This window comes from Epinephelus lanceolatus, chromosome 13 (assembly GCF_041903045.1).
Source record: "Epinephelus lanceolatus isolate andai-2023 chromosome 13, ASM4190304v1, whole genome shotgun sequence".
Taxonomy (NCBI): Eukaryota; Metazoa; Chordata; class Actinopteri; order Perciformes; family Serranidae; genus Epinephelus; species Epinephelus lanceolatus.
The window spans coordinates 23,887,046-23,913,962 of NC_135746.1; the positions used below are offsets into that span (position 1 = coordinate 23,887,046).

The following is a 26,917-nucleotide window of genomic DNA, read 5'->3' on the forward strand; positions in this document are numbered from 1 at the left end:
ATGACATTGGAAGACGGCTGACCGCCAGAGAGAGCAGAGAGAGGAGAAGGCTGCAGAAAAGATCCAGAATCATTAAAGATCAGAGAGATGAAGCTTCCACAGCTATTTCTGCTCACAGTCCTGGGGCTCACATGGACAACAGGTTTCCACTGTTTGCCTAATTTAATGCTGATGTCTTGTTAATGCTGCAGTTTTTAAAAATCTGACAGGAGAAACTGATAATCACTGTTTGAAACTGCTATAGAGGATCTGAACATTATAAATCATGTATCATAAAGGACAGTTTTTGGGGAATGAAGCTGGATTTGATGGTTCTGAATTTCACTACATTTTTTGAAATGACGAGGAAAGAGTAGCTGTAAAAAATGACAGGTGACCTTTTAATGACATTTAATTCACTGATGTAGCATATCAATATCTCAGTGTAATATATTTATGTGCCTCTTAAGAGGAGTGGGTTTGAACACTTTTGAGCTGAGCACAATTGAATGTAGAATCACTACCACGAGCATAACGTGGAGACAAGCTTTGATGTGTTTGAAGGTCAAGTTGTAAGAACAAAAGTTACCCAGTGTGCTCAGCAGCCACATTTAAATACTCTGCACGGCTGTTCAGTTGTTAAAAATGATATTCGATCCACTATATTGCATGTGTGTTCCTAATTGTTTACTCTTCCTGATTTCAGTAACTGGGCTGCCCTGCACTCAGCTGTTCCCCTCTCAGTCGCCCCCTTCAAATGGTAAGTCAGATTATCAGACCCTGACTTCTGTTAAAGGCTTTGGTCCAGTTGATTTTCCCAACTGTTACAATGGTTGGAATTACATCTACATGTTATATAAAAAATGAAAAATAAAGCCTTCATTACTGGTTTTGAGGGGTAATTTTCAGTGGGAGTGTTTCAGTATATCAGTATTATTCTGTAACAGTAAATACATCAGTGGTGGAATGTAACTGTAATACGTTATTCAAGTACAAATCTGAGTAACATGTACTGTACTTTAGTATTTCCATTTCCGAAGAAGAATCAGAAATACTTTGTTGAACCCAGCAAGGAAACTGTTACGCTGTTAAAGCCGCTCTGATGTATAGCATTGAGAGTTGTAAGAAAGTAGAAATAAGAAGCATGTAAAACTATTTTTTAAAGTACATTATGCTACAAAGTTAAAACTAGTTTGCAAAAATATTTTTTAAAAAAAGAATTTTAATTTTGTATAATGCTAAGTGTGTAAAAATACAAAACTATGTGCATTATACTACATTACAATGTATAGGCAAAAGCCATAAAAATAATCTTTTAAAAAAGGCAAAAATGTGTATTTTTACTTGTCATGCTTGATGCAGTACAACTAATACTTGCGTACTTTTACTGCAGCTAAACCATGAATGCAGGCCTTTTACTTGTAATGGAGTATTTCTATAGTGTAGCATTGTTACTTTTACTAAAGTAAAGGGTCTGAATACGTCTTCCACCACTGATGCATTTATACACTAACTAAATATCGCAAACAAATTATCAGCCCTTTTTTTATATCCACCCTCATAACTCTAGTGCAAAATATTTCATTTCTGATTTGCAACATATATTTCTCTGTCTCAGTGCTGAGATTCAATTCATATGATTATTTTTTCTCTAGTTAACAGCATTACGCCCTCAGATGTAGCCGTGCTTTCCTCCATTGGACTTCACGCACACAGGTGAGCACAAGTTACAGTTTAGTTTCAACCATGAGGTGATGTTTGCACCATGAGGTCTAAAAGTCAGCAGCATAAAGACATGATCGTACTGTGGTTATTTCTTTTCGTACAGCACTGAGTTGTCCACGGTGGTATCAAGACTCAGAGGTAAGACAGTTTTATTTTGTTGCCGAATGTTCCTTAAATAATTATTTAACTCCTTTAAGTTAATCATTGCACTCTTATTTGTTTCCACTGCTTTCACACAGCCTTGTTGGGAAAGGTCCAGTAACTGCTGCTAAATCAAAATTGAACTTTTATTGACTATTATTGGTTAACAGTTTGAATAAACAGCGTAATTCATCTGAAGAGGTTGATATGATCTTCTATTACACTACTGTGCGGTATCTTTACTACACTGATATCTACACCGAACGCGATAATTTGAAACAATGAACCCCAATACACTCGCCACACACCAGGCCTGTGTCTGTTATCTTTGCTAAAGAGATTAATGAAATAAAAAGTTCTGTACTTCATGCAGATAAAAGAGTGACTGACAATAAAGCTCACAGTTGTTGACCAAAGTGTGATTTAACTTTTCCTCTGAATAAAATGTCAGTCCAGGATTTGCAACCATTTTGAAACACTGCAATGTTTTAATCTGATTTATTAGAATGAAGATATTTAATTTATTTTATTGTCATTACTTTTTACATTACTGGGCATGAATAAAACAATTTGTGTGAGTGAATTAGGTGTCAAGTCAATGTAAAGACGGGATTAGACACAAAATTCATGTGGTGCTATGTACGTGATGTGAATTAAGCGAAACGCACAAATTAAGCGGCAAGAAAGAAGCGAGAGAGATTTCATGTGTGTATGACGCGAGTCAACGCAAAATATTCTAGCTTTCAAACTCACGCGAGTAATGTGACACAAAAATTTGAGTCATGTTTGGTGTGAACATTAGATTACCAGAGTTGTTCTATTGTTGCTATAATAAACCAGAGATACTCAACTTACTTTGCCTGGGGGCCACTTTTGCTAGATGACAGGAGGCCAGGGGCCAGAGCAGCAGGTCAGGTGTATGCAGGGGCGTTTCTGTTACTTAAGAACATTCGGGGCTTAGCCCGGACCTCTGTCGGGAGGCCCGGGACATCTTCCTCTGGCACTTTTTCTTTATCAACAAGCTCTTCCCAATGTGAATCAGTTTATTTTCATTTTAAATTAGAAAATGGTTGAAGGGGACCATCTGGCACTATATCGCAGGCCAGATTTGGCCCACGGGCCATAAGTTGAGTATCACTGTAATAGAGGTAAAAAAAAAAATCCTCAAAATGATTAATCAAATATTATAACTATTACAGATACATTTTCCGTCATTTGACTACCTGATGAATGGTTACACCTACAATCCATGTTGGAAAACAAGCTGAGTTTTGGTCCTAAACTTGTGTTAACGTCTCTCCATCAGAGCTGCTGACCCTGTTCAACCCTGCGCTCATCAGTCCTCTCTCAGATGAAACAAACCTGTATGCTCCTCAGTTTGTTCAACACAGGTACAGACAGCACTTTACAACACATGAGAAGTATCATACCAACGACTCTATCTGCTTTCAGTGATTTTCTCGTTGGTTTGTAGCTCACTGGTGGAGCAGGCAAAGGAACTGTCCCTCCACCTTCAAAACAATCAGGTGGGTCCTCCAGTGTCTGCACTCCCATCTTTAAGGATAATTATCAGGGTCAGAAATATTAAAAGAGTACCATAGCAGCTTAACAGTGGTTGATGTTATTCTTTACTCCTACAGGTCATTGACGTTGAGAGAGACTGGAAGCTGGTCCTTCTTTTTGTTCAGGTGGATCAGCTCTGTGCCTGTGAGCAGCAGCAGGTAATGTTACTAAACTATTGTTACAGGCCAACTTTGGTACTTTTCAACCTGGACCCTAATTTCTCATGTGACTGATGGAGACAACAATTTTTGAATCTGGTTCAGTACTAAGTGAGAGACTGTGCAGAGGCAGCAAAATATTTGATGAAAGAAATGCTTCCTCATAGCTGCTATTTTGTCTCCTATTACCTGATAATAAACTGATAATAGTAAGAAAAAATATGATTGACGAGATTAATGAAAAGATTACTGAGGCGTCTGACTGTGTTTGTGTGCAGGTTGAGTCTGTTATCAAAGGCGTGGTTGAAGAGGTAAATGATGCTCTGCAGCTGCTGCACTCTCAGGTATGTTTCAGATTATATACAGTATCTTTTATTAAGTCGCTTTTACTGCCAACATTAGTATATTTGACTTTTTGTTTCTCATCACTGTGTTGCAGCTGAAGCGGACCATCGTCAGTGTTGCACTGTGGGACGAAGAGAGCGCCAGTTTCCACCACAAGTGAGCTCATATTTACAATGACACCTTTAATTCTCTCTGAATTGTAATATACATATTAATTAACAATTGATTCTGTTGTACTGACAGGATGTGTCGATGCATGGAGACAAACAGTGACGGAGAGGCCAGACTTCAGAGAGCCATGCTGAGTCATGCTCTGCAGGTTTGTCCATCCTTCATATCAGATTATCTAACAGCTTAATTCAGACCATTTGATGGTTTAACTGCTGTGAAATTTTCTTCTCAACTCCTTTTCACTGACCAGGAGTCTTTGGATAAACTCATGGTAGAGAGACGCTGGTACAGTGACAGAGATGACTTCACCGTCATCGTGCAGGACACTCCTATGATCACAGACCTTTCATCTGCCTCTGTGAGTTCACTTGCACCATTTTGTTTTAACTTCTTTTTATTTTCAACAAGTTCAATTCAGTCTTATCGTGCAGTCAGTATGTTCACAGATACAGCTCATGGATAAATGTCTTGCAAAAGAGTCTGTGGGGTTGAGCACCTTTTCAATGTCCATCTTTGGTCCACACCATTCCAAAAAGTATACTGTAAATTAATATTGATGGTTTCTAAATAAGAGGACAAAAAGTCCAGTAAATCATGTCATTTAAAAAGTTATGAAATAACAGGTGCCCATTTAGTTAGAAATATGTCTGTTTTTAATGGCAGTCTAACAGTTATATTTTCCATATAGAGGACAGGTTTCCCTCTTTTTTTATGAGCTACTATTTATTGTTATTATTGATTTACAACCTAGAAAAACTACGGGAAAGGAAAACAACATAACACCGTGGCAATCAGGCTGTTAACACCGTTTATTGTTTAAAAGCTCAGTAAATTGATACAAAAAAAACACAATTTAGAAAAATGCAACTGCATCAAAGCAATAAATATTACAAAATTAACTTCCTATTAACTTACGACAACTACCACGTTGACTGATCAAAACTAAAATTAAAACAAGACCCACAAACATCACCTGTTCAAACAAAACAAAAAGACGGTTACCAGCTCAGTACCTTTTGTACGAACAACTCCTACGTGTCATGGAGCTCACTGTGTCATATACGGAAAATAATCTGAGAATCTCGTCCAGCTTTTTCTACATCATGACTTATTGTAACAAAAGTAACAGTTGGTGACAGTAACAGATACAGAGTCCTGGTTATCTTACTGAAGATGTACTTTCTGTGTCTAACGTTCAGTATGATGTTGTGTATGTTCTTTTTTGAACAGAGTGGGAAGCCTCTGTCTGAGTCACAAGCCTCACAGCAAACTGATAAACTGATGGTGCAGATGTGGACGAACCTGGTGAGGCCTAAAGCAGTTTAATCGTCTGCTCTCCTTTTCTCATACAGACAAACATACACACAGTGATGGAAGAAGTATTCAGATCCTTTAATTAAGTAAAACTGCTAAGAGCACATTGTGAAAATACTCATTATTAAAAGTCCGGCATTCAAACCTTACAACAAATTATACTTTAAGTATAAAAGGTAAAAGTACTCGGCAATAAAATGTTCCTCGTCAGTTTTTTATTATTGAACATAACGTTTTCGGATTAATGTTACTTTATTAATTGTATATTACATTATACTGCTGTAGGTGTTTAAAGGGAAACTTGAGTATTTTTCAACCTGGAACCTACTTTCACATGTTCCTGTGTCTGAGTGACTAACAGATGAAGAGAGAGGACGAGCGCACACCAGGGTTGGAGAGGTGCTGACTGTTGACAAAAAAATACAAATTTGAAAAAAGATGTCAGGTGCACACTCTAAGACTCGATGCAAAAATATTTTCTTTTATTCAAGTACCAACGTTTCGACTAGACCGTCTTCATCAGGGTTTTGGATTTTGGAAAACCCTGATGAAGACGGTCTAGCCGAAACGTTGGTAAAAATATTTTTGCATCGAGTCTTAGAGTGTGCACCTGACATCTTTTTTCAAATGAGTGATGAACAGAGACAACAATTTTTGAAATTGGTCAAGTATTGAAAGAGACACACCGGTAAAACAGGGATGCAGTGTGATCCCTATACGAGCCATTGTGCATCGTCAATTTACATTAGTTCTTGTTTTTGCCACTGACAGGTCAGATTGCTATTATTAGTGTCTGACGACAGACAGAAAGGACCCTTCAGAGAAATTAAATGGTTTTCCTTACCTTTCACTGGTTTGTTATTGTGCTTAGCTCAAGTCTTGACTTTGAGGTGAACTGTCCCTTTAAGGCCAGTCTTGCCCAAGGAGAAGTCTCGTTCTGAAATCTCACAAAAGGTGACTTGTTGCAGGAAAAACAACGGTAAAAATGTTAGTGAGAGCTGGAGAGAGGAGTAGCAGGAAGAGTTGATTTTGACAAAATGGGAAAAGTGCTCAAAGTTTCAAATGAGACTTCTTGAACAAGACTTACACACACATACAAACAGACCAGGGGTCTCATTTATAAACATTGTGTTGGCACAAAACGATGCCCAAAAGAGGCGTACACCACCTCCCAAGCAAAAGTTGTGCTCAGTTGTGAAGAAAGTTGATGGGAGAAACTTTGACCCAGGCTCACGAACATTTTGGAGATATTGTTGAATATTCTTGGTGCACACCATTTTTGGCTTTTGTCCATATGATAATTTTTAGTGTAGATCCTACGTATTGTTTTATAAATGAGACCCCAGATCCATAAAAGTTGAGGAAAAATGTTTCATTTCTCTGTAGGGTCCTTTCCGTAATGTATAAAGACACTTATAAAAATCTGAGCCTGTCAGTGGCAAAAATAAGCTTGTTTAATGGACATATATTGATAGTGTGAACATGCCATGTGTGGTAACATTGCAGCCTGTATCACTGCTGCGGCTGCAGCATCTGTCTGAATACTGGACCAGTTTTAAAAATTGTTGTCACTTAGACACAAAAACATGTGAAAATAGGGTCCAGGTTGAAGATACCAAAGTTTCCCTTCAAGGCTGTGCTAACTTTAACTCCTTTATACACTGTTGGGTAGTTAAATCTACAGCAGTGTATCATATTCTATGAGATCATCATGTGTTTGTAGCGTCACTTTTTGATTGTTTATTTAACTTAAGAGGTAGGAGTATTTTCTCAACCCATAAAGGAACCCTTCATCCCTTAGTTTATCACAAACATTCAAAATCAATACATCTTGAGATCCATGGTTTCAGTGGATAGGCAGGGTCTGAAGAATTGTAATCTTGAAGTAACTAAAGCTGTCAGAAAAATGTAGTGAAGTGAAAGTACAACATTTGCTTCTGAGTTGTGGTAGAGTAGAAGTATAAACCTGAATTAAAAAGTACCTTAAATTTGTACTCAAGTACAGCATGTGAGTAAATGTACTTAGTTACATTCCACCACTGCTCTCACACACGCACAGACATACAGAGTCATTGTTCCCTCTGTCACAAACATGTCCACAATGACTTTTCTGTCTCTCAGCTGCAGCCCACAAGCGACCAACATGACACAGAAGACAACGGAAACATCATCACACTGCCGTGTCCAACTGAGGTGAGTAACTGTGCTGCAAGCTCACACACATGTAGCTAAATCAGCATTTTAAAAATGCAGCATCAGACTCACTGTACTGGAAAATAGGTTTCAGTGTGCAAAACTCATATTCTACTCTTCTCCTATCTCAAACCACCTCTTTTCCTCCTCCTCCTCCTCTCTCTGGCTATCTTCCTCCCTCCCCAAAGGACCGACCATTCCTGAGGACGGAGGGAAACTCTCCTTCAAATTACCACAGTGATGCCTCTCCTCTCCTTCAGCCAGTGAGTACTGTGTGGCACTGAGCCCAAATCGAGGTTGTGGCAGCGCTGTACGCCTCCTGTGTAGTTCTGACAGTGGATTTGCTGTGTGTGTCGGGTCAGTTTACAGGCACAGAGATGCCCTGCGAGGACGTCAGCCCCTCACCCTCCATACCCACCTCAGGTAAGATGGTTCACATTTACATGGCAGGGTGTAATGTCAAACATGCTTTTATGGGGACTTAACAGATTAAACAGTCAGGGCAGATTTATTCAGGGTTCCCACGGTCATGGAAAACCTGGAAGAGTTATGGAATTTCATCTCATTTTCAAGGCCTGGAAAAGCTATGGAATAAGAAAATATCATTGAAAGTTTTGGAAAAGCCATGGAACTGTTGTTACAGTAATCGTCTGTAGATAACCATCCACATCCACTTTCAAAGCTTATAATGCGTATGCCTACATTCTTATATTGCTGCATTGGTTTTGGACAAGCACCCAGAAATAGTTTATAGTGATAATATAATTAGTTTCTTCATGCTTGAAAGTCAGTGCCAAACTGTGCCTGTAGTCTGAAGAATTGGAATTGAATATGAACATAACCAACTATTAAAAATTGAAAAAGGATTAAGGATTGAAAAAGATCATTTCAAAATTTTAATACAGTAATTAACATTGAGAGTAAATTATCCTATACAGTTCTGTTTGGTTCATACATTGTGAATGGTCTTAAAAAGTCATGGAAACATTTTGAAATCTTTTCAATGGAAATATTTGGGAACCGTGTTTATTAATAATGTGTTCTCATGAGCCATTTGTCATGGACAGACTTTTTATGTTGCAAAACCAGCATATTGAAGTTGACTGATGAGAAATTGTCTTTATTTTTGACTTCAAATATCAATGTACATGACACATGAACACATGAAAATACAAAACAAAGGTGTTACATGACATACAAACAGTGTATCTGATTTTTTACAGACTCCAGCTCATCATGTTTTGTCACTAATCTGTATATTTATCGCTTTATTTAGTATTTTATTTATCACTTTCAGTCTTGTTTACAATAACTTTTATGTCATCTGTTATTACCTGATGGCAAAGCTTCTGATAATGTAATATTTAATTGTTTATAACAGCTTAATCATTCAGAATACTTAAGCAATCCTGGGAGGGAAACTGGAAGATGTTACAGTTGCTCTTATACTGTATATAGACATGAAGAAATTATAAGAAAATAGAAATAGAAAAAAAATCCAAGAATAAAACGGCATTAGTTGCAGTTAGTCTTGTTGCCAAATTATTATGATCACATGTATTATAATTATAATATTACTGTTTATTTTCTCTAAGTGTCCTGTGCTGTCTGATTCATTATGTTAACAGCCTTTACTGTTCTAACTGGTCTTCTTTATTTCCTCAGTCCATGAACTCAGACCTGCAGACATCAAAGTGGTGGCTGCTGTGGGAGACTCTCTGACAGTGAGTCATTTTATCAGTCATTTAAGTAGATAGGAAGGTTATAACAAAACATAAGCCATATAATCTAAAGCATCAAATAGAATTAGATATATATAAAATAAAAGCTGAGAATGGATCCTAGCATTAGGACCATAATAATTAACCCTGAAATATAATAAATATGCAGTGTACAATGAACAGTGTAACACTGGACACTAGGGACCCAGATTAATGATCAGTAATGTTACATCCTGTGCAGTAACATGAAGGATTGTTCTTGGACAATGAATAACTATATGTTAGATATAATTGCTCCCAAGAGGTAAAGGTCAGTTATAAAATAATTTAGAGTTAGATAAATATATAGCTGTATATACAGATAAAAAGTGGCAGACATCAGTAGATAGTGTTGCAAGATTACAACAGATGGATCTGTGATATAAAGATGATCTGCATGAGCACTGAGTGACCTGATATTAATTTGTGAACCCGACCAGATGCTGCTTCAAATTGTTAGATTTATTAAGATGCATTTGATTAATTGAAAAGATCATTTGTGTATTAATCAATAATGAAAATAGTGAGACTTTATGACATAACAGTTGGCATGAGTGTGTGAACAGTCCAGAGATATCAAAGCCCTGGTGGAAATTTATTACATAATTATATTAGAGAATTGGAAAGATGAGTAAACAACAGCGGAGTCCAAAATACACATTAAGGTTTTTATTTTAGTTCAGATTTCTGCTCTGGAAATGTATGAAAATTACCACATATTTACTTGATAGTGAATAATTTGCATATTTAAACATAAAAATTTCAGAAAACTTGTGATACAAAAAATAAGTATTGTAATCTTAGTATTAACTGGGGACGTTTCATGGTGATATTTATCAGTTAAAAGTTTTACCCTATTTACCTGTAGTGTTTCCCTTAAAACACCGTCCTGTTGTATCTGTCAGGCAGGGAACGGTATCGCATCCAACCCGAGCAACGTCCTGGACGTCCTGAGACAGTACAGAGGTTTATCCTGGAGGTGAGTCAAGACTTCAACATAACTATCTGACAACATTGCAACATCATGCTTATGTTATATCTCTTTTAGTGTTGACATTAAATGTTGCTATGTCCGTTAATTTAGTTGAAAAGTAATTTACAAGTTATAAATTTAACTATGTATTATGTTTGTTTGTTTTGCAGTATTGGTGGAGATGAAAACCTCACAACTGTCACCACGCTGCCCAGTGAGTCTTCTTAATGACCTCCATCTGGTTAAAAAACAACAACATGTTAACGTAATTTTTTGTTGCTCAGGGATGAGCCACTGTTAACACTGACATCTTTTCTTTATATTATTATTTTCTTTGTTATAACAGACATATTAAAACATTTTAATCAACACCTGGTGGGTTACTCTGAAGGAATGGGCAAGCAGAACACTCCTCAGGCTTTTCTTAACCAGGCTGTCGCTGGAGCGAAGAGCAAGTGAGTTCAGTCAGAGGCCTTTTCAGCAGCATCAGCAGTTTTTTTTTAAATCAAAGAATACCAGTTTATGTTGTAATAATTAAGCTGATTTAAACTCAGACGAGTGTCAAAGGTGTTAGCAGTCTGACACAAACCTATTTGATGTATAATTTAATTTATAAACACATCTCTCTTGCAGTAATAAACACAGCTTAGGGAAATGATTTTATGATTAAAAAAAACAAATTAAAACCTAATAGAAGTATACAAATAATTTAGTGTGAAACTTCATTCTTTTTTTATTCCAATGGATCAAAATTTCCGACTGTTTCCATTGCATTATTTCTGCAAATTTACAGTATTTATATAAACATTTGCTGTGACCTAAACCTGAAAAGTGATATAATAAAAACTGTCTTGTAGAAAACATAAGTATATATATTTAAAAAGAGGGAAAATGTCTTAAACTAAGGTCATTCATGAACTTGGAAACGGTAGTTTGAATATATAAGACTGGCCTTAAAGGGACAGTTCACCCCAAAGTCAAATATACATGTTTTCCTTCTTACCTGTAGTGCTGTTTATCAGACTAATAGAGTGTTGGAGATATCAGTCGTAGAGATGTCTGCCTTCTCTCGACCAGTGGAACTACATGGCACTCAGCTTATGGTGCTCAAAGCACCAAAAAACTACATTTGAAAAACTCAACATCAATGTCTCTTTCCAGAAATCATGATATGGGTACTCAAGTTGATTTACAGCACTTGTTGTGAATAGTTTCATGTAGGAACTAATTTCTCTCTCCCGAACAACACCCACTAACCACATCAACTGACAAAATGAATTGTGCATCTACTGCTAGCTCACCTAGCACCACTGAGCTAGCTAACATTACAGCTCAGTCGAGGAGGACGCCATTAATGTTTACACCCCGCGTTGTCACATGGGTGCTGGTGAAAAAAACTTTTTTACTGAACTTTTTTTTTCACTGGTGTTCAGGTTGTGCGGTGAAGCTGAGGTGCATATTCCCCTGAATTTTCTTTTCAATGGTCTAATTTGATACTTTAGGACCCTGATTTTAACCCTGGCAAAGGCACAATTTTATGCATGAAAAGTATGAAATAAAACAGCTTAGCTTAAAACGCATAATACTAGTGATGAAGGTGACGGCCTTTAGTCTTTTCCTCAGAGATCGAGTAGATGCACACTTCCTTCTGCACAGTGAAAAAGTTAGTGGGTGGAGTTTCGTAATTCCATTATATTCAAGAGATGGCAGGAATCTCTGCAGTTGTCAAGACTGAAATCTGTGATGAAACAGCTCCTTGAGAATTATTTACTATAAAAAGCCAGAATCTGAAAGGAAGTAGATTTCGGATAAGGGGGCAATCACACAGAGATGAAACGCTAGAAGCGTGACGCCAGTAAAACAGTTGTTTTCCTATAATACAGCGCGTCTGACCGGGGTTCAAGCGTCTTTTCAAACGGGCGTTTTTCCGGCGTCTTTTTAGACACACGTTTTTGTAGACACTTCTTTTTAGACGCGCGTTTCTAGATGCGCGTAGACGCTGAAATATTTTCAACCTTTTGGACGTCAGACGGCAGTAGCTAGCGCGCATTGAATAAGCGCTTCCAGCATTTCAAGCGTCTTTGAAGCGTCTGCGTCTCTAGCGTCTCATTTCTGTGTGATCCCCCCCTTAGAGTGTCTTAAAATAAATGTTCTTTTGAATATCAGAATATTTTACATTTGATTTTGTCTGTGTTTTAAGGGACATACCATCACAGGTGCGAACCCTGGTAGCAAGGATGAAGAATGACTCTGTAAGTTTATCCACTGATATTTAATCTTTGTTATTTTTGAATTTGCCATCATAAAAAAAACTCTCCCTCTTAACACTATTAAATACTACAAAGCTCTCTTACATTCTTCTTTCTTGTACAGAGAATCAATTTTGAGTCAGACTGGAAGATGATCACCCTTTTTATTGGTGGAAATGACATCTGTGACCACTGCTATAACTCTGTAAGTACTGATATGGAGTGATACTTAATAAATCATTTCTTGGAGGCACCAAAAAGACACAACCTAAAAATATCTCTCTTTCATTTACAGCTGTTTTACTCTAAAGAGAATTATATTCGTAATATTCGTGACGGCCTGGATTATCTGCACAAAGAGGTAAACTATAAAACATCCGGCTGCATTTTCAGATATATGTTGGTCTTGTTGATTGTTTATGAGCATTGACTGAGCTCGTCTCTGTCAGGTGCCTCGTGCTCTGGTGAACTTAATAGAGCCTCTCCATATCACCCCACTAAGAGAAATGCACTTCAACGCTTCACTTAAATGCCCGACATGGCTGGTAAAGTGAGTGTCTGCCTTTTCAAGTTCTCACTGGCATTTTAAAAATCTAATAAATCATGAACAGTTGTGTAACATCTTCTTATTCCTCCCTTGCCAGGATTCTGTGTCCTTGTGTTATCTTGCCAAAGCCCAACTCTAAAGCTCTCCAAAAGGTGGAGGAGATCAATAGGAGCTATCAGGTAGGAAGACACCACCACCAAAAAAACACACTGTGACGGTTTAACAGTCCAGTCCATCTTCAGTCACTGATACCTTCTCTTTCTTTCTTTAAGAGTTTACTGCATGAGCTTGTGGAGTCAAGCCAGTACGACAGTCGCCCAGACTTCACTGTGGTCACCCAACCTTTCTTCAGAGATATTAACTTCCCCAGACTGCCGGTTAGTAACACAGCTCTGACTTTCACGTGTGAACCACACAGACTGTATGGGAGTTCATCAGTCACTTAGTCCAGTATATAACCACAGGTTTTGCACCAGAATCCAGATTTAGACCGTAAGGAATTGTTTGACATTTTGGGAAATACACTTATTTGCTTTCTTGGAGGAAGTGAAATGAGAAGATTGACACTATTCTAATGTTAATACAGTAAATTTCAAGCCACAGCCGGTCATCACTTAGCTTAGCTTAGCACAAAGACTGAAAGCGGGAGGTGGCGAGCCTAGCTCTGTCTTGAGATCAAGGAGTTATTGCTCAGTCTGAAAAGTGAAGCAAACATCCAAGTACCTTGAACCTGCATTCCTTCTAATGGCCAGCAGGAGGCGACTCCATTGGTTGTAAAAAGTAGTCCGATTGTATAGAAGCCTGTGGAAAAATCACTGTACTTCTCGTCTTAATCTATTGCCTTAGTAAACATTTTCCTAATGAGTTCATTGTCTCAATCACAAGTTTCAAGTCTTCTTCAATACAGCATCATGTTCATTTTGTAAATTATGGAGTTTGGAGTTTAGAGTGAAATAGATGGCAAAGCAGGTTATGCTTTAGGGCGTGGCTATCCTGTGATTGGAAGTGTGCTACCACAGAGGTATCCCTGGGTTCTCAGTCACATGTTTTTTTAGTAGTTGCCACATGGTCATACTGTCTTCCTTTTCTCTCTTTTAATTTTTTTTTCTAAAACATACTATTTTGTACCATATTGAATATTGAACAGGCCAAACTCCTACCGAGTACAGTCCAATATTTATCTGCTCTGACTGATCAAAAAAATTGTCAGTAGTCCTTAACATTAATTCATTTATCACCCCTTTCCCACAGGATGGCCGTCCTGATCGCTCCTTCTTCAGTGCTGACTGCTTCCATCTCAGCCAGAAGGCCCAGACGCTGATGGCTCGCTCCATCTGGAACAACATGGTAAGAATCTAACTAACAAGAAGATTTTTGGACAGCAAAGTCAATGATAGTGATTACTAAAAGAAAAAATCTAAGACACCCTTAACAAGAGTTAGGTATAGGTATTGTGAAAAAGAACAGGTCTTGTATAAAGAAAAACTTGATGCGCAAAAAGATTAATGTTCATGTCATATTGGAGTAATTGCAATCAGGGGTTTCTAACTTGTAAGTAGCATTAAGGTCGACTTCCAAGTCATTGCAACTGGGAATTCAGAAGTGCCTGAATATCAAACAAACATGGATACTTCACATAAGCCAAAAGCCGTTGTTTGATGTTATTAAAACCAAATTGAATGGATGTGGTCTTACTGTATCAGTGCACAATTAATTAGTCCTCACACGACTGTGGCTCAGAGGTAGAGCGGGTCGTCCACCAATCGAAAGATCAGTGGTTTGATCCCAGGCTCCTCCAGGCTGCATGTCGAAGTATCCTTGAGCAAGATACTGAACCCCAAATTGCTCCCGATGGCTGTTCCATCGGTGTGTGAGTGTGTTAAAATTGAGTAGCAGGTGGCACCTTGTATGGTAGCCTCGGCCACCGGTGTATGAATGTGTGTGTGAATGGGTGAACGTGACTCGTAGTGTAAAAAGCGCTTTGAGTGGTCACTAGATGACTAGAAAGGCGCTATACAAATGCAGGTCCATTTACCATTACGACTCTGTTATCATACAACTGTCTTGATGATGTGAAGAAACGAAGTATCAATTATAAAAGATTAAGCATAAGTCCCAATAAGAAGTACAACACAGTAATATCTAGCAGTACTAAAAGTAACAGTAAAGAGTGAAATATAGAATAGCTGCATACTCAGTAAATTAACGCTTACCGCTAGCTACAATATTAACAATATGACAGCTTCAGGGAGCTAGTATAATCAAGGAAAATTGTTAAAGTGTGATTTGCAGCGCCCGTCCCATTGACTCCAATAGAATTGACGCCAAAGTCTGGCTCCTCAAACACTGTAACTGACATCATGACCTTTCTTTCTTTTATATTTTTCTCGAGTATAATGGCTAGCTGGGTTATCAAGTAATCACAAAACAGCTGTAATCAAGGGGGCACTTGGGGTGCAGATAAAAGACAGTTGTGATAAACAGCCTTTTCACAGATATTACAAAATGGTGGACGTAACCATGTCAGTTAAACTGCCACGAAACTCTGCCAGTAGTGGTTGCCAGTAGCAACAGAAAGTTCAACTGAAACCAGCTGCTGGTGACAGAGTAGAAGCACAACACTACAATGTTAGAATACAAACATGCTAAGTGTTTTTGATATGATCATCATGATAAATGTTACAGTATATTTTATATTAAAAGTACTGATTCTTGTTTCCTCAGCTGGAACCTCTGGGCAATAAGACTACTGTGCAGGACTTTAATGCAAACCCTGACCTGAAATGTCCGACCAAGGTGGGAAATTCTGTTTAAACAGACTCAGTGCTATAAATGCTTGTGACTGTGTTGTTGTTAACCCAGTGGTGGTTCAATCATGTGAGGAAAATGCAATAAATTAATTTCCAAAGCTTCTGTTATTAAAAGTATATACTGTGTTTTAGTGAACATCAATTTGCTATATTTCGAGGCCACCATATAATGTAAAGTCTTTTCTTTGTCTACAGACGTCCCCTTACATCCGGACCTTTAACAACAGCAACTACACATATGCTGGTCCCTCTCCAACACCTGGACCTATCAAAGTAAGCATTTAATTTCTATGTAAGAGGCTGATAAGTGACTTTTTGTACATATTAAATATAGAATTGTTGATCTAAAGCTGAAATGACAAACCTGAATGAAGCTAAACTATCACAGAAACTCAAATAGTGTTGAAACAGTTTCTTGAGTAATTAATAGCACATAAATCATCTGCTTATTTATAATGTATTAATCATTTTAAGTCATCTAACAAGCAAAAAATGTCATTCTCCAGTTCCAGTTTTTAAATCTGAAGATTTGCGCTTTCTTTTCTGTTTTATATCATTATACGTTTGTACAGCTTTAGACTGGGGATTTGTGGTTACACAAAATACTTATGGGGACTTATTATGGGCATTCTTCTCTATTTTGTGACTTTCTATATACTAATGATTATAGTAAAGAAAAACGACAGTCAGTTGCAGCATTAAACTCTGAATATACCATCAAAAAGACCCAATAAGATGCTATCACAGCACTAAACACACAATTTGAATAACATCTTGGGAATTAAAGATCAAAAACATCAAGACAGTGAGCGCCAAAGAGGGAAACAAAATAATCATACACATAAAATAAATTATTCTTTATGCACATACTCTTTCCTCAAGTCATTTTACACGTTGACATTTCCTTTTGATGTTTTTTGTCCCCACCAGAATTGGGGAAGTGACTTCTCCTGTGTGGACATTGCTCCGTCTGACACCATGCCAACTTCAGGTGAGACATCTCTGCGTTATCAGCAGACAGTCAGCGTGACATCTGATTTTACCTGATACCTGAAACAAAGACACGTAGCACACAGCTATGCACATCACCAACAACGCTGAGAGAGAAAGGGCTGAAATGACATGCACCCAATGTCATCTGGATTGTCTCAGTGTCCGACAAACAAAAACTCATGGCATCAAAAATATATATATGCTTTAATCACATGCAACTGTAATCCTTAAAAGTTACGTATTAAAGTGGAAAACATCAAGGCCTTGAAGGTTTTTCTAAAATAAACATCAATAGACATGTTCCATTGAAATTCAATATAATTCAATAAAATTTTATTTATAAAGCCCAATATCACAAATCACAATTTGCCTCACAGGGCTTTACAGCATACGACATCCCTCTATCCTTGGACCCTCACAGCGGATAAGGAAAAACTCCTCCAAAAAACCCTTTAACAGGAAAAAATGGTAGAAACCTCAGGAGGAGCAACTGAGGAGGGATCCCTCTTCCAGGGTGGACAGATGTGCGATAGATGTCGTATGAAAGTGCTTGAATCACTGTAACACAGCACAATTGGGAACACATTCTTTTCATACATTCATGCCCCTGCAAGCTTCCATAAAGACTTCTTATTATATAAGTTCTCAGTGTTGAAGACAGTAATTAACCTTGATCTGTGTCTCAAACTATGCTGTGTTGGGTCCTTGAATGTGATGGCCTTGAAAGTCGTTGAAAGGTCCTTGAATTTGATGTTTAAGAAGGTGGGACACCCTGTATATACATAGCTGTTTTAAACCGAGGGAAAAAGACAAAAGAAAAGTTCTCCAGTTGCTGTGTATAGGAGCTGGTTAAGTGCTTATTATTACATTGTTTTGGGATGATGTTTATTGTTTGTCTTGATGTCAGCAGGATGAATCTCTTCTGTGTCTTTTATGTGTAGTTCATAAGCTGAGACCAGCAGACATCAAGGTGGTGGCGGCACTGGGAGACTCCTCAACGGTTAGTGTCATAACACAATGATAACCAGTTTGTAAGTAGAAGGAGGGAGACATAATGTACAAATGTAATAGTAAAGAGTACATGACAGGTTATTGGTGTGTACATGATATGATATGTGTATATGTGTGTTGACTGGAAACATTTAACCAACTGTGAACCTGTTGATATCAGCTATTTAGTGAACTATGAACTCTCTAATCAATTCGTTATCAGCCTTATAGCTCACACCGGTGATGATCATCCCTTTTATGTTGCGGTGTTAAGTCTTTAATGTAAGACTTATCTTTGTCTGTGTCTCATTGTCGTCTTCAGGATGTTATTTTCATTTTCACAGTGTTTTCTGCTTCCTCATATGTGTCTCTGTGTTCACAGGCAGGCACTGGTGCCAAGGCAAAGAACCTGCTCAGCCTCCAAACAGAGTATAAAGGAGTATCATGGAGGTATGAGATGTTACTGAGGTTTATAGTATATTACTGTAAGCAGCACATTTCATAAACCGAGCTAATGTTTGTGGGGTTTTTCTTGCAGCATTGGAGGGGATAGCACTCTGGATAAGGTCACAACACTACCAAGTGAGTTTATACCACTAGTTTCTGTGAGTCACTGTATCTGGAATAACAATCTCTCAGCTGTGATGCTTCAGTGCATTTTTAACCTTAATGTGGGACAGTTTCAGAATGACGGGCTTTATGCATGAACCACTCACACAAACAGATTTGTTCTTAAGTGGCGCACACAAGTGATTTATTCACCAATGTCCTCATGTATAGAATTTTCTTTGAGGAGTGTTTGGGGTCTTCAGAGGTTCAGTTTACACCTGGTATTAACATGCATCTTGGATAATTGGATCACAAGCGGACAGCTTTAATTAAAGGAAATGGCCACTTTAGAATGAAAATACAGACGGTACTTACTGACCCTCATGCCGACAAGAAGTCCAGAAATGATGCTATAAAAGTGGAGTAAAGTGTAAAAGTGAAGTAAAAAGTGTAGCTGTTATCCTCTGATACCCCGAACGAGTTTTGTGGATTAAAAAACTACACTGGACTTCTTGTCGGCATGAGGGTCAGTAAGTACTGTCTACATTTTCATTCTATAGTGGCCATTTCCTTTAAAGGTGTGAATGCACTCTGTACCTCCTCGATGCGTATTAAGTTCCAATTCCTTGGACTACATTTTAAGGTGGTCTGGGCCGCCTGTGGCTACATTCTGTCAGCAGAGGTATGTTCATGTAACCTGGGCCATACTGAAGGACCGTCCACTCAGCTGACATTGCTTTTCCAACTCCCCACCAGATAAGCAAAGTCTCTGTTGCTGCCGTTACACAGGTTAGAGGCAACACCTCCAACAGTCAGTCCAATCAGTCCAATATCCGCTAACAGCTGTCAAAGTGTCAACAGCTTGACTTTGTCGTTAAACCTGTTAGTAACTGTAAGGTAACATTAGCGGTGTAATGCTAACAGTTAGGCCTCTGATTGTATGTGTGAGGGGGGACTCTCACCAACTGTCTTCTCATACTTCTACAGCAGCAGACTCCTAGTGACAGGTGCTTGTGTATAGCATGACAAACGGCAAACGGAAATGTTGTATGAGGTTCTTTGCACCTAGAGCAAAGAAATCAGATCTGATCAGACGAGATGTACGCAAAGACGCATTCTAATACCAGGTGTAAACAGACAGACCTGAAGCTGTCCACTTGTGATCCACTTTTGACACCAGGTGGCTCTAATACAAGTTTTTTGTTTTTTTTTTAAAGATTTTTGGGGGCTTCTGTCCTTTATTTGATAGGACAGATATAGCGTAAAAGGGGCAGAGAGAGAGTGGATGACATGCAGCAAAGGGCCGTGGGATAGAATCAAACCCACATGGGGCATGTGGGTTACATGGTGCACCTGCTTTACCACACGAGGTAGTGGGCGCCTCTCTAATACAACTTCTAACACTTATGAATTTGTTGATTTTGGCTGCTAATTCATGAGTGGAACATGCAGCCTTATGAGGCAATATGGGGGCACTGATTTGCCAGGGTTCCACCTCACAAATGTGCACTGGCTCATGTTCAGGTAGCAGTCATTAAGTTAAAACAAGCTTGTGCAGTTAAGAACGTTTGGGGAGTCCGACTACAAAGAGTCCGATAAGACGAGAATTCAAAAATTTTCTTCGATGAGGCTCAATGTTTGCTGTTTCTTAGTCATGCATACGTTCTTACCCAGCTGCTGGGGTGATGGGAACCAGCAGTGCACTAACTCTCAGCTGGTACTCAAACCTTTTTCCTCTTTATCTCCTCAGACATCTTGAAGAGGTTTAACCCCACCTTAAAGGGCTTCTCCAGGGGCCAGGGCTCCAGACAAAAGGCCTTCAACATGGCTGTACCTGGAGCTAAGACCTCGTATGTGCATATTCTTCTACTTCCTCTACGTGGGTAAAACTTTTGAGCATCCCATTGTCATCTCTCTAACACCTGTGTGCTGTATTTGTTCTGGCACAGCGAGATACCAGCACAGGTCCGAACTCTCATCAAGGCCATGAGAGAACACAAGGTAAGACTTCCCCAAAAATAAATAACTTATCAAATGGCTCTGATAGCTTCTGCCTCCTTATGCTCATGTTCTGCATGTGTTACACAGGAGGTGAATTTTGAAAAGGACTGGAAACTCGTGACAGTATTCATTGGAGTAAATGATCTGTGCCATTACTGCTTAGACCAAGTAAGTGTTCCATAAAATTCATGTGTTGTTCTTAACTTACCACACACCTCTGCATGTTGAGAACTAGATTTAAAACCATGTTTTACGTATCTCCGCAGAACAATCTGTCACCCAAGAACTACAGTCACAATCTAATGCTCAGTTTGGACATGTTGCACAGAGAGGTGAGATATTATATTGTAAGGTATTGTCATCTGTTGTCCTCGTGAACACAAGTGTGTCATGCTTTCTTCTTCTCTGTCTGTATCTTTAGGTACCAAGGCTGCTGGTTAACGTTGTGACGATCTTGCAGATAGATCCACTGAGATCGATTAAGAGGAACACGCTTGGCTGTTCCCTCCTGCAGAGGTTTGTTTTGCCAGTTTTTCTCTTTGTTTCATCATCAAACAGCAGACAGACATAATTAGCAACTAGCAGGTGAATATAGTGGAGCATTTAGCAGCTAAAGAGACAGATATTTATATCAAAAGACTTGGTGGAGACCAAAACAGAGCTAAAAGGAGAGTGAATATTGGGTTTACATTTGTCAGGTGGACAGAAACATGACGAATGAAGCAATATTACATCAATTGGCCAAAGGGGGGCGCTATAGCAACCAACTGAAATGGCAAACTTTGAATGGTCATATCTCATGCCCTGTATGTCATAGAGACATGAAACTTTGCACAGAGATGCCTCTCCTCATGAGAAACAAATTTGCCTCAAGATCGCATAACTTCTGGTTATATAGATTTTCCGCCATTTTGAATTTTTTGAAAAACACTTCAAATCGATCTCTTCCTAGGAAGTTTGACCGATCTACATGAAACTCGGTGAACATAATCTAGGGACCAATATCTAAAGTTCCCTCTTGACAAAAGTTGGAAAACTTACTAAAACTGAGCTTCTAAAAGGCAATGAATATTGCGGAGGGCGTGGCTCATCACATAAAGGTGTATAACATCTCAAGGGTTTCACCGATCACCACGCAACTTTGTAGGCATATGACCACACATAATCTGAGGGGACCCCTCCATTATTGACCCCATCAAACAAAATGGGGGTGCTAGAGAGCTAACTTCTTATCTAGGCGATTTTTACTAAACTTGGTAGGTATGTAGAACAGGACGCCTCAAGGTGACTGGAGACATTTAACTCTAATTGGCAACTGGGTGGCGCTATAACAACAGAAAAATGCTTAAAAATGGCCAAAATGCGACTGATCACTGTGGCTCCTCCTGTGGCCGAATGTTTGGGGTTTTTTTTCCCTAATTTTTGGTATGACTAAGTCATGGTATGGTATGCTGTACTCAATGGGTATGGACTAGTATCAGTTTAAAAGGTGATATGTCATCGCTGTATTTAAAGCTTGTCTCTGCTGCCCCCAAGTGGTAAAAAAATAAATCAGTAGATGCAGGTTGCCTCAAAAAATTAAGATTGGTCCGTCAAGTGGTGCAGTTTCCTCTGAATATTTAACATCTAGTGAAGACATAGCTTATTGATTAAAGGGACAGTTCACTCCAAAATCAAAAATACATATTTTCTTTGCACCGATTCTTTGTTTTGGGATCAAGCCCTTCCTCATCTTATCAAAAGGAGAATAAACAGGAATCTGTTTTTCACAGAACCAACTGTCCCTGTGTTGTCAACCCAGCAGAGAACTCCCCAGAGCTTGAAGAGATAAAACGAATCAATCGCAAGTATCAGGTAAAACCAAAGAGCTCTTTTAACCATTTAAATATTTTATAAGTAAATTACATTTTCTGTCTCTGTCATTCTTCCAATTTACTTTTCTTTTTCCATCCCAGGCTGAGGTTCAGCATCTTATTTCTGGAAATCGCTATGATGGAAAAGAAGACTTTGCAGTTGTTCTTCAACCCTTTTTACAGAACACCTTCATCCCTCATATTGGAGTGAGTTACAGAGACATAGAAATGCATCCAAACAAGCATCCACACACAAATAATGAAAAGTACCCATGCTGAAAACCTAATCTTTCCACCAGACGGGTGAGCCTGACACGAGTTTCTTTTCCGTGGACTGTTTCCACATCAGTGATCGAGCTCATGCTGAGATGGCCGTAGCTCTGTGGAATAACATGGTGAGCATGGAGCAATAATGCACCAACCTGCAGCACACTGACCAGTGTTTCCAAGTGTTCCAGTGTTTTTTGGTGGTGTTACAGGATTTCTCTGTCTGTCTTTACAGTTGGAGCCTGTAGGCAGAAAGCAGACCTACAACAACTTCACGTATGACCGCTCCAAGATCAACTGTCCCTCTGAGGTATGTGTGGAAAATTACACTGTTCACAACTCAAGTTATTATTGAATCACTAAACTAGAGCTATAGACTGAATCCCAATGTTTGTTTACAGTAATTTCCTGGCGCTGAGCAAATGTTGTCTCAATCTGTTAGTTTTTAGCCACCTAAAAGATCACTAAACCATGCTCAGTTGGTACTAAGGGGCCCAAAGTGTACCAAGAAAATATCCCCCACACCATTACACCACCACCAGCAGCAGCAGCCTGAACCGTTGATACAAGGCAGGATGGATCCATGCTTTCATGTTGTTGACACCAAATTCTGACCCTACTATCTGAATGTCGCAGCAGAAATCCAGACTCATCAGACCAGGCAACGTTTTTCCACTCTTCTATTGTCTAGTTTTGGTGAGCCTGTGCCAATTATAGCTGACAGGAGTGGCACCTGGTGTGGTCTTCTGCTGCTGTAGCCCATCTGCTTCAAGATTCGACATGTTGGTTCAGAGATCGTCTTCTGCAGACCTTGGTTGTAACCAGTGGTTATTTGAGTTACTGTTGCCTTTCTATCATCTTGAACCAGTCTGGCCATTCTCCTCTGACCTCTGGCATCAACGAGGCAATTTTCAGACCATACTCTTTGTCGGGCCATCCTCTGTAAACCCTAGAGATGGCTGTGTGTGAAAATCCCAGTAGATCAGCAGTTTCTGGCACCAACAACCATGCCACGTTCAAAATCACTTAAAGCCACAGTGTGTAGGAATTTCTCCCATCTAACGTTGAAATCATATATTGTATTCAAACAGATGGCGCACTCTAGCGCCTCACTGTTTCAAACACGTATTGCAACAGCTGTAGCCGCTGTGTACCAAAAAGCTATGATAACACTGATGAAACCATGTCATCCGATACTACATGGAGTATTCATTCAGGCTCCTACACAGACACACGCAACGCGAGTTGACAAACCCCCTCCTCACCATGCTGGCTGTGTTTACAACGTAGGACTGTTGGGGCGGATGTAAATTGAAACAAACCAATCACGTCTTGTCCTTTGACAACTGACAAGTGGCTCAACCTCACACACCTCATCCCTCTCCTCGCATTACTGCGCCGCTAACAGCTGTTAGTGGCCAGCGGCACTACTGCCGCATAACAAAGTCCCACTCTTTGAGCATAATGCAGGATCATGTATTCTGCAGCATCACGGGAGACGGAATCCTCATCGCCAAGAAAGTGCAAAAGGGAATCAAAAAGGCAGCGTGACCGGCGAATTAAAAAAACAAGGGTCAGCATTGGGGTTGCCTTTCCCAGGTGGAGAGAGCTGCTGAAGGAGAAAGGTAATACAATCACAAGCCAGCGCTAACAGCGGCTAACAGCGGCTAGCAGCTAACAGCTAACAGCGGCGCAGTGATGTGAGGAGAGGGATGAGGCTGTTAGCGACTGGCCGCTAACAGCGGCTAACAGCCAATAGCGGTGCTGGCCTGTGATTGCATTACCATTCTCCCTCAGCAGCTCTCTCTACCTGGGAAAGGCTACCCTGATGTGGGCCTTCGTTTTTTTAATTCGCCGGTCACGCTGCCTTTTCTATTCCCTTTTGCGCTTTCTTGGCGACAAGGATTCCGTCTCCCATGATGCTGCATATGCATGATCCTGCATTATGCTCAAAGAGTGGGACTTTGTTTCAAATTTGCCAGGGTAGTAGTGAAGCGCCTCTTGCTCCTCTCCTTCGGCTCCTCAGTCACGCAGTGCTGGCCTGGCTCTCAACGAAAACGCCGAAGGCGGTGCTGTATGTCCCTTGCTGGCGGGTGTATTCTCAAGATGGCAAAACGTAATGGAACCCCACAGACGACTTACCCGCACAATGTACAAACAAATCTGAAATTCTCCTTTTACGAGAACAAGTCAGATTATTGGTGGAGGTAATAGTACACCAGTGATGACATATTTATGAATGCAGACATCAATTTTTGCCAATAAACAACTGAAAATGTTACACAATGTCCCTTTAAATCACCTTTCTTCGTCATTCTGATGCTTGGTTTGAACTTGAGCAGGTCGTCTTGACCATGTCCACATACCTAGATGCATTGAGTTGCTGCCACATGATTGGCTGATTAGCTATTTGCATTAATGAGCAGTTGAACAGCTGTACCTAATAAAGTGGCCGTTACTTGTATAACAGTCCTATTTTGTGTGTGTGTGTTTCTGCATCTCCATGTATTGCATTGGATGGAATCTAACCGCTTTTGTTGTTGTTGGTTTAAATTGGTTCTGTTTTTGTGAAATATGTAGAACATCATGTTTTGTGTAGGTGACATATGTTTTTAGAGTTTTAAGAGGGTCTTTTTTAAACTTAATTTAGGAAGTTCTTACAGCTTTGAAAACATAGTCATAGTCTTTGCAAAAATGGCCTTTTGAAAAGAATTACTTAAGTGAAATAAAACTGAGTTAATGGAAGGATGAAATGACATTTTTTATAATGAGCCTGATTTTTCAGATGTGTTATATTATTCCAAATGTTACCATTTTAATTTTTTTTTTTACATTTTTAGTCATACTGTTATTTATTTTATTCTTAATTTTTTCAATACTGAACACTTTTGGTCTCCATATAACTTGAATTATCAGCCTATAATCCCTGAGTTGAACTGTGGATCTTTGTTGTTGAATCTTCAGTAGAGTTGGGATTAAAGATTTTTTTTACATATTTTTTTAAAATTATTTATTTCTTAAATTACCTGTTTTATGCTTTCTATAGGTCAATCCCTTCATCTTCACCAAGATCAACAGCCTACCAAGTTCACCAGTGATCCCTACCACCACCACAACCAAAGCTCCTGTCTACACTCCTTCCACACACTCCACACTCACCACTACCACCCACAGCTCCACTCCTGCACCAACCATCCTGCCCAAGTGTCCCTCCTCTATGCCGGTGTGGGTGCCAGTGATTGTGGGGATTTTCAGTTTACTTGCTGGTGTTGTTCTCGCCTGGCTAATTCTCTCCTGCTGTCAGCATCAGATGAACAAAGGGGAGAAATTAGAAATGAAAGGAACTGTTTTTTAATGCAGTCATTCTTATGAAGCTGTTTTTGTCGACAGTATATTTAAGCCTTAAAGCTGCATCAAGCAATTTTTGACCACTAGAGGGCAGAAAATGGACTGCAGAAGAAACACCCAGCATATGTGATGTGTGATATGTCATTACAGTCCTCTGAAGTCCAATATTCAGCTGGTTTGTTCCACCAATTCCTGAAATGAATGCTGGATATTTGTTTCACTGGAGGCAGGTAGTGAACTGTCAGCGTGTCTAAAGTTTTGTTGCGGGAGCAGCTGTCCATCGTTCTATTTGAGGGGTGTTAGTGTGAGCTGTTCTTCTACTTCTGACACAATCATCTAGAAAGCTGCATAGAGCTGCAGACTGAGAGCCTGTTCACGTTATACACACTGCTGTGATTATATTGTTTGTATAACAATAATTAACCTAATGGTGCTACAAGTATGTAAAATATTTGTAATTTTTGTACTACACAGAAATTGTAAAATATTCCGTATGTAATTGACTGACCTTGTTGAATCCAGGAGTTTTGAACATTTCTCATTTTTATTTATTGATACAATAAAATTGCTACAATATTTGAGTCATGTTTGGATAACTTTCTAAACTACATTGTCACACCCAGGAATGTTTCCTGATCTCTGAAGTCTACCATCTGAATAAACTCTAGTTTGTCGAGGTGATTTTTGCTATTATACTATGACTTTTATGACATACTATACAATAACTTTTTATAACATACTGCACTATGACTTTTTAATGACTTTATACGACATACTATACTATGACACTTTAATTACTTTTAATGACATACTATACTATGACGATGTACGACATACTATCCTATGACTTTTTAATGACTTTTTATGACATACTATTCTTTCACTTTTTTTACATACTATAACATATTTTTCCGACATACGATATACTATACTATGACATTTTAATGACTTTTTAGGACATACTATACTATGACTTTTTTTGACATAC

General features: G+C 39.0%; 1 protein-coding gene across 1 annotated transcript; it reads left to right on the plus strand.

Moving 5' to 3' along the window:
• Positions 1 to 26,510, plus strand: LOC117270442 (phospholipase B1, membrane-associated-like). The gene is made up of 42 exons (XM_033648057.2): positions 1 to 142; positions 686 to 739; positions 1,635 to 1,695; positions 1,808 to 1,842; positions 3,152 to 3,236; positions 3,320 to 3,371; positions 3,486 to 3,566; positions 3,845 to 3,910; positions 4,006 to 4,067; positions 4,155 to 4,230; positions 4,333 to 4,440; positions 5,313 to 5,387; positions 7,518 to 7,589; positions 7,778 to 7,852; positions 7,952 to 8,012; positions 9,255 to 9,313; positions 10,255 to 10,328; positions 10,493 to 10,536; positions 10,669 to 10,777; positions 12,523 to 12,574; positions 12,696 to 12,776; positions 12,867 to 12,932; positions 13,021 to 13,121; positions 13,216 to 13,297; positions 13,391 to 13,495; positions 14,370 to 14,465; positions 15,843 to 15,914; positions 16,124 to 16,201; positions 16,859 to 16,919; positions 17,863 to 17,921; positions 18,294 to 18,361; positions 18,450 to 18,493; positions 20,211 to 20,310; positions 20,410 to 20,461; positions 20,549 to 20,629; positions 20,728 to 20,793; positions 20,883 to 20,977; positions 22,234 to 22,315; positions 22,417 to 22,521; positions 22,614 to 22,709; positions 22,817 to 22,891; positions 25,628 to 26,510. The coding sequence occupies exons 1-42, from the start codon at positions 88 to 90 to the stop codon at positions 25,934 to 25,936; spliced, it is 3,330 nt and encodes a 1,109-aa protein (XP_033503948.2). The 5' UTR covers positions 1 to 87; the 3' UTR covers positions 25,937 to 26,510.
• The last annotated feature ends 407 nt before the right edge of the window (positions 26,511 to 26,917 follow it).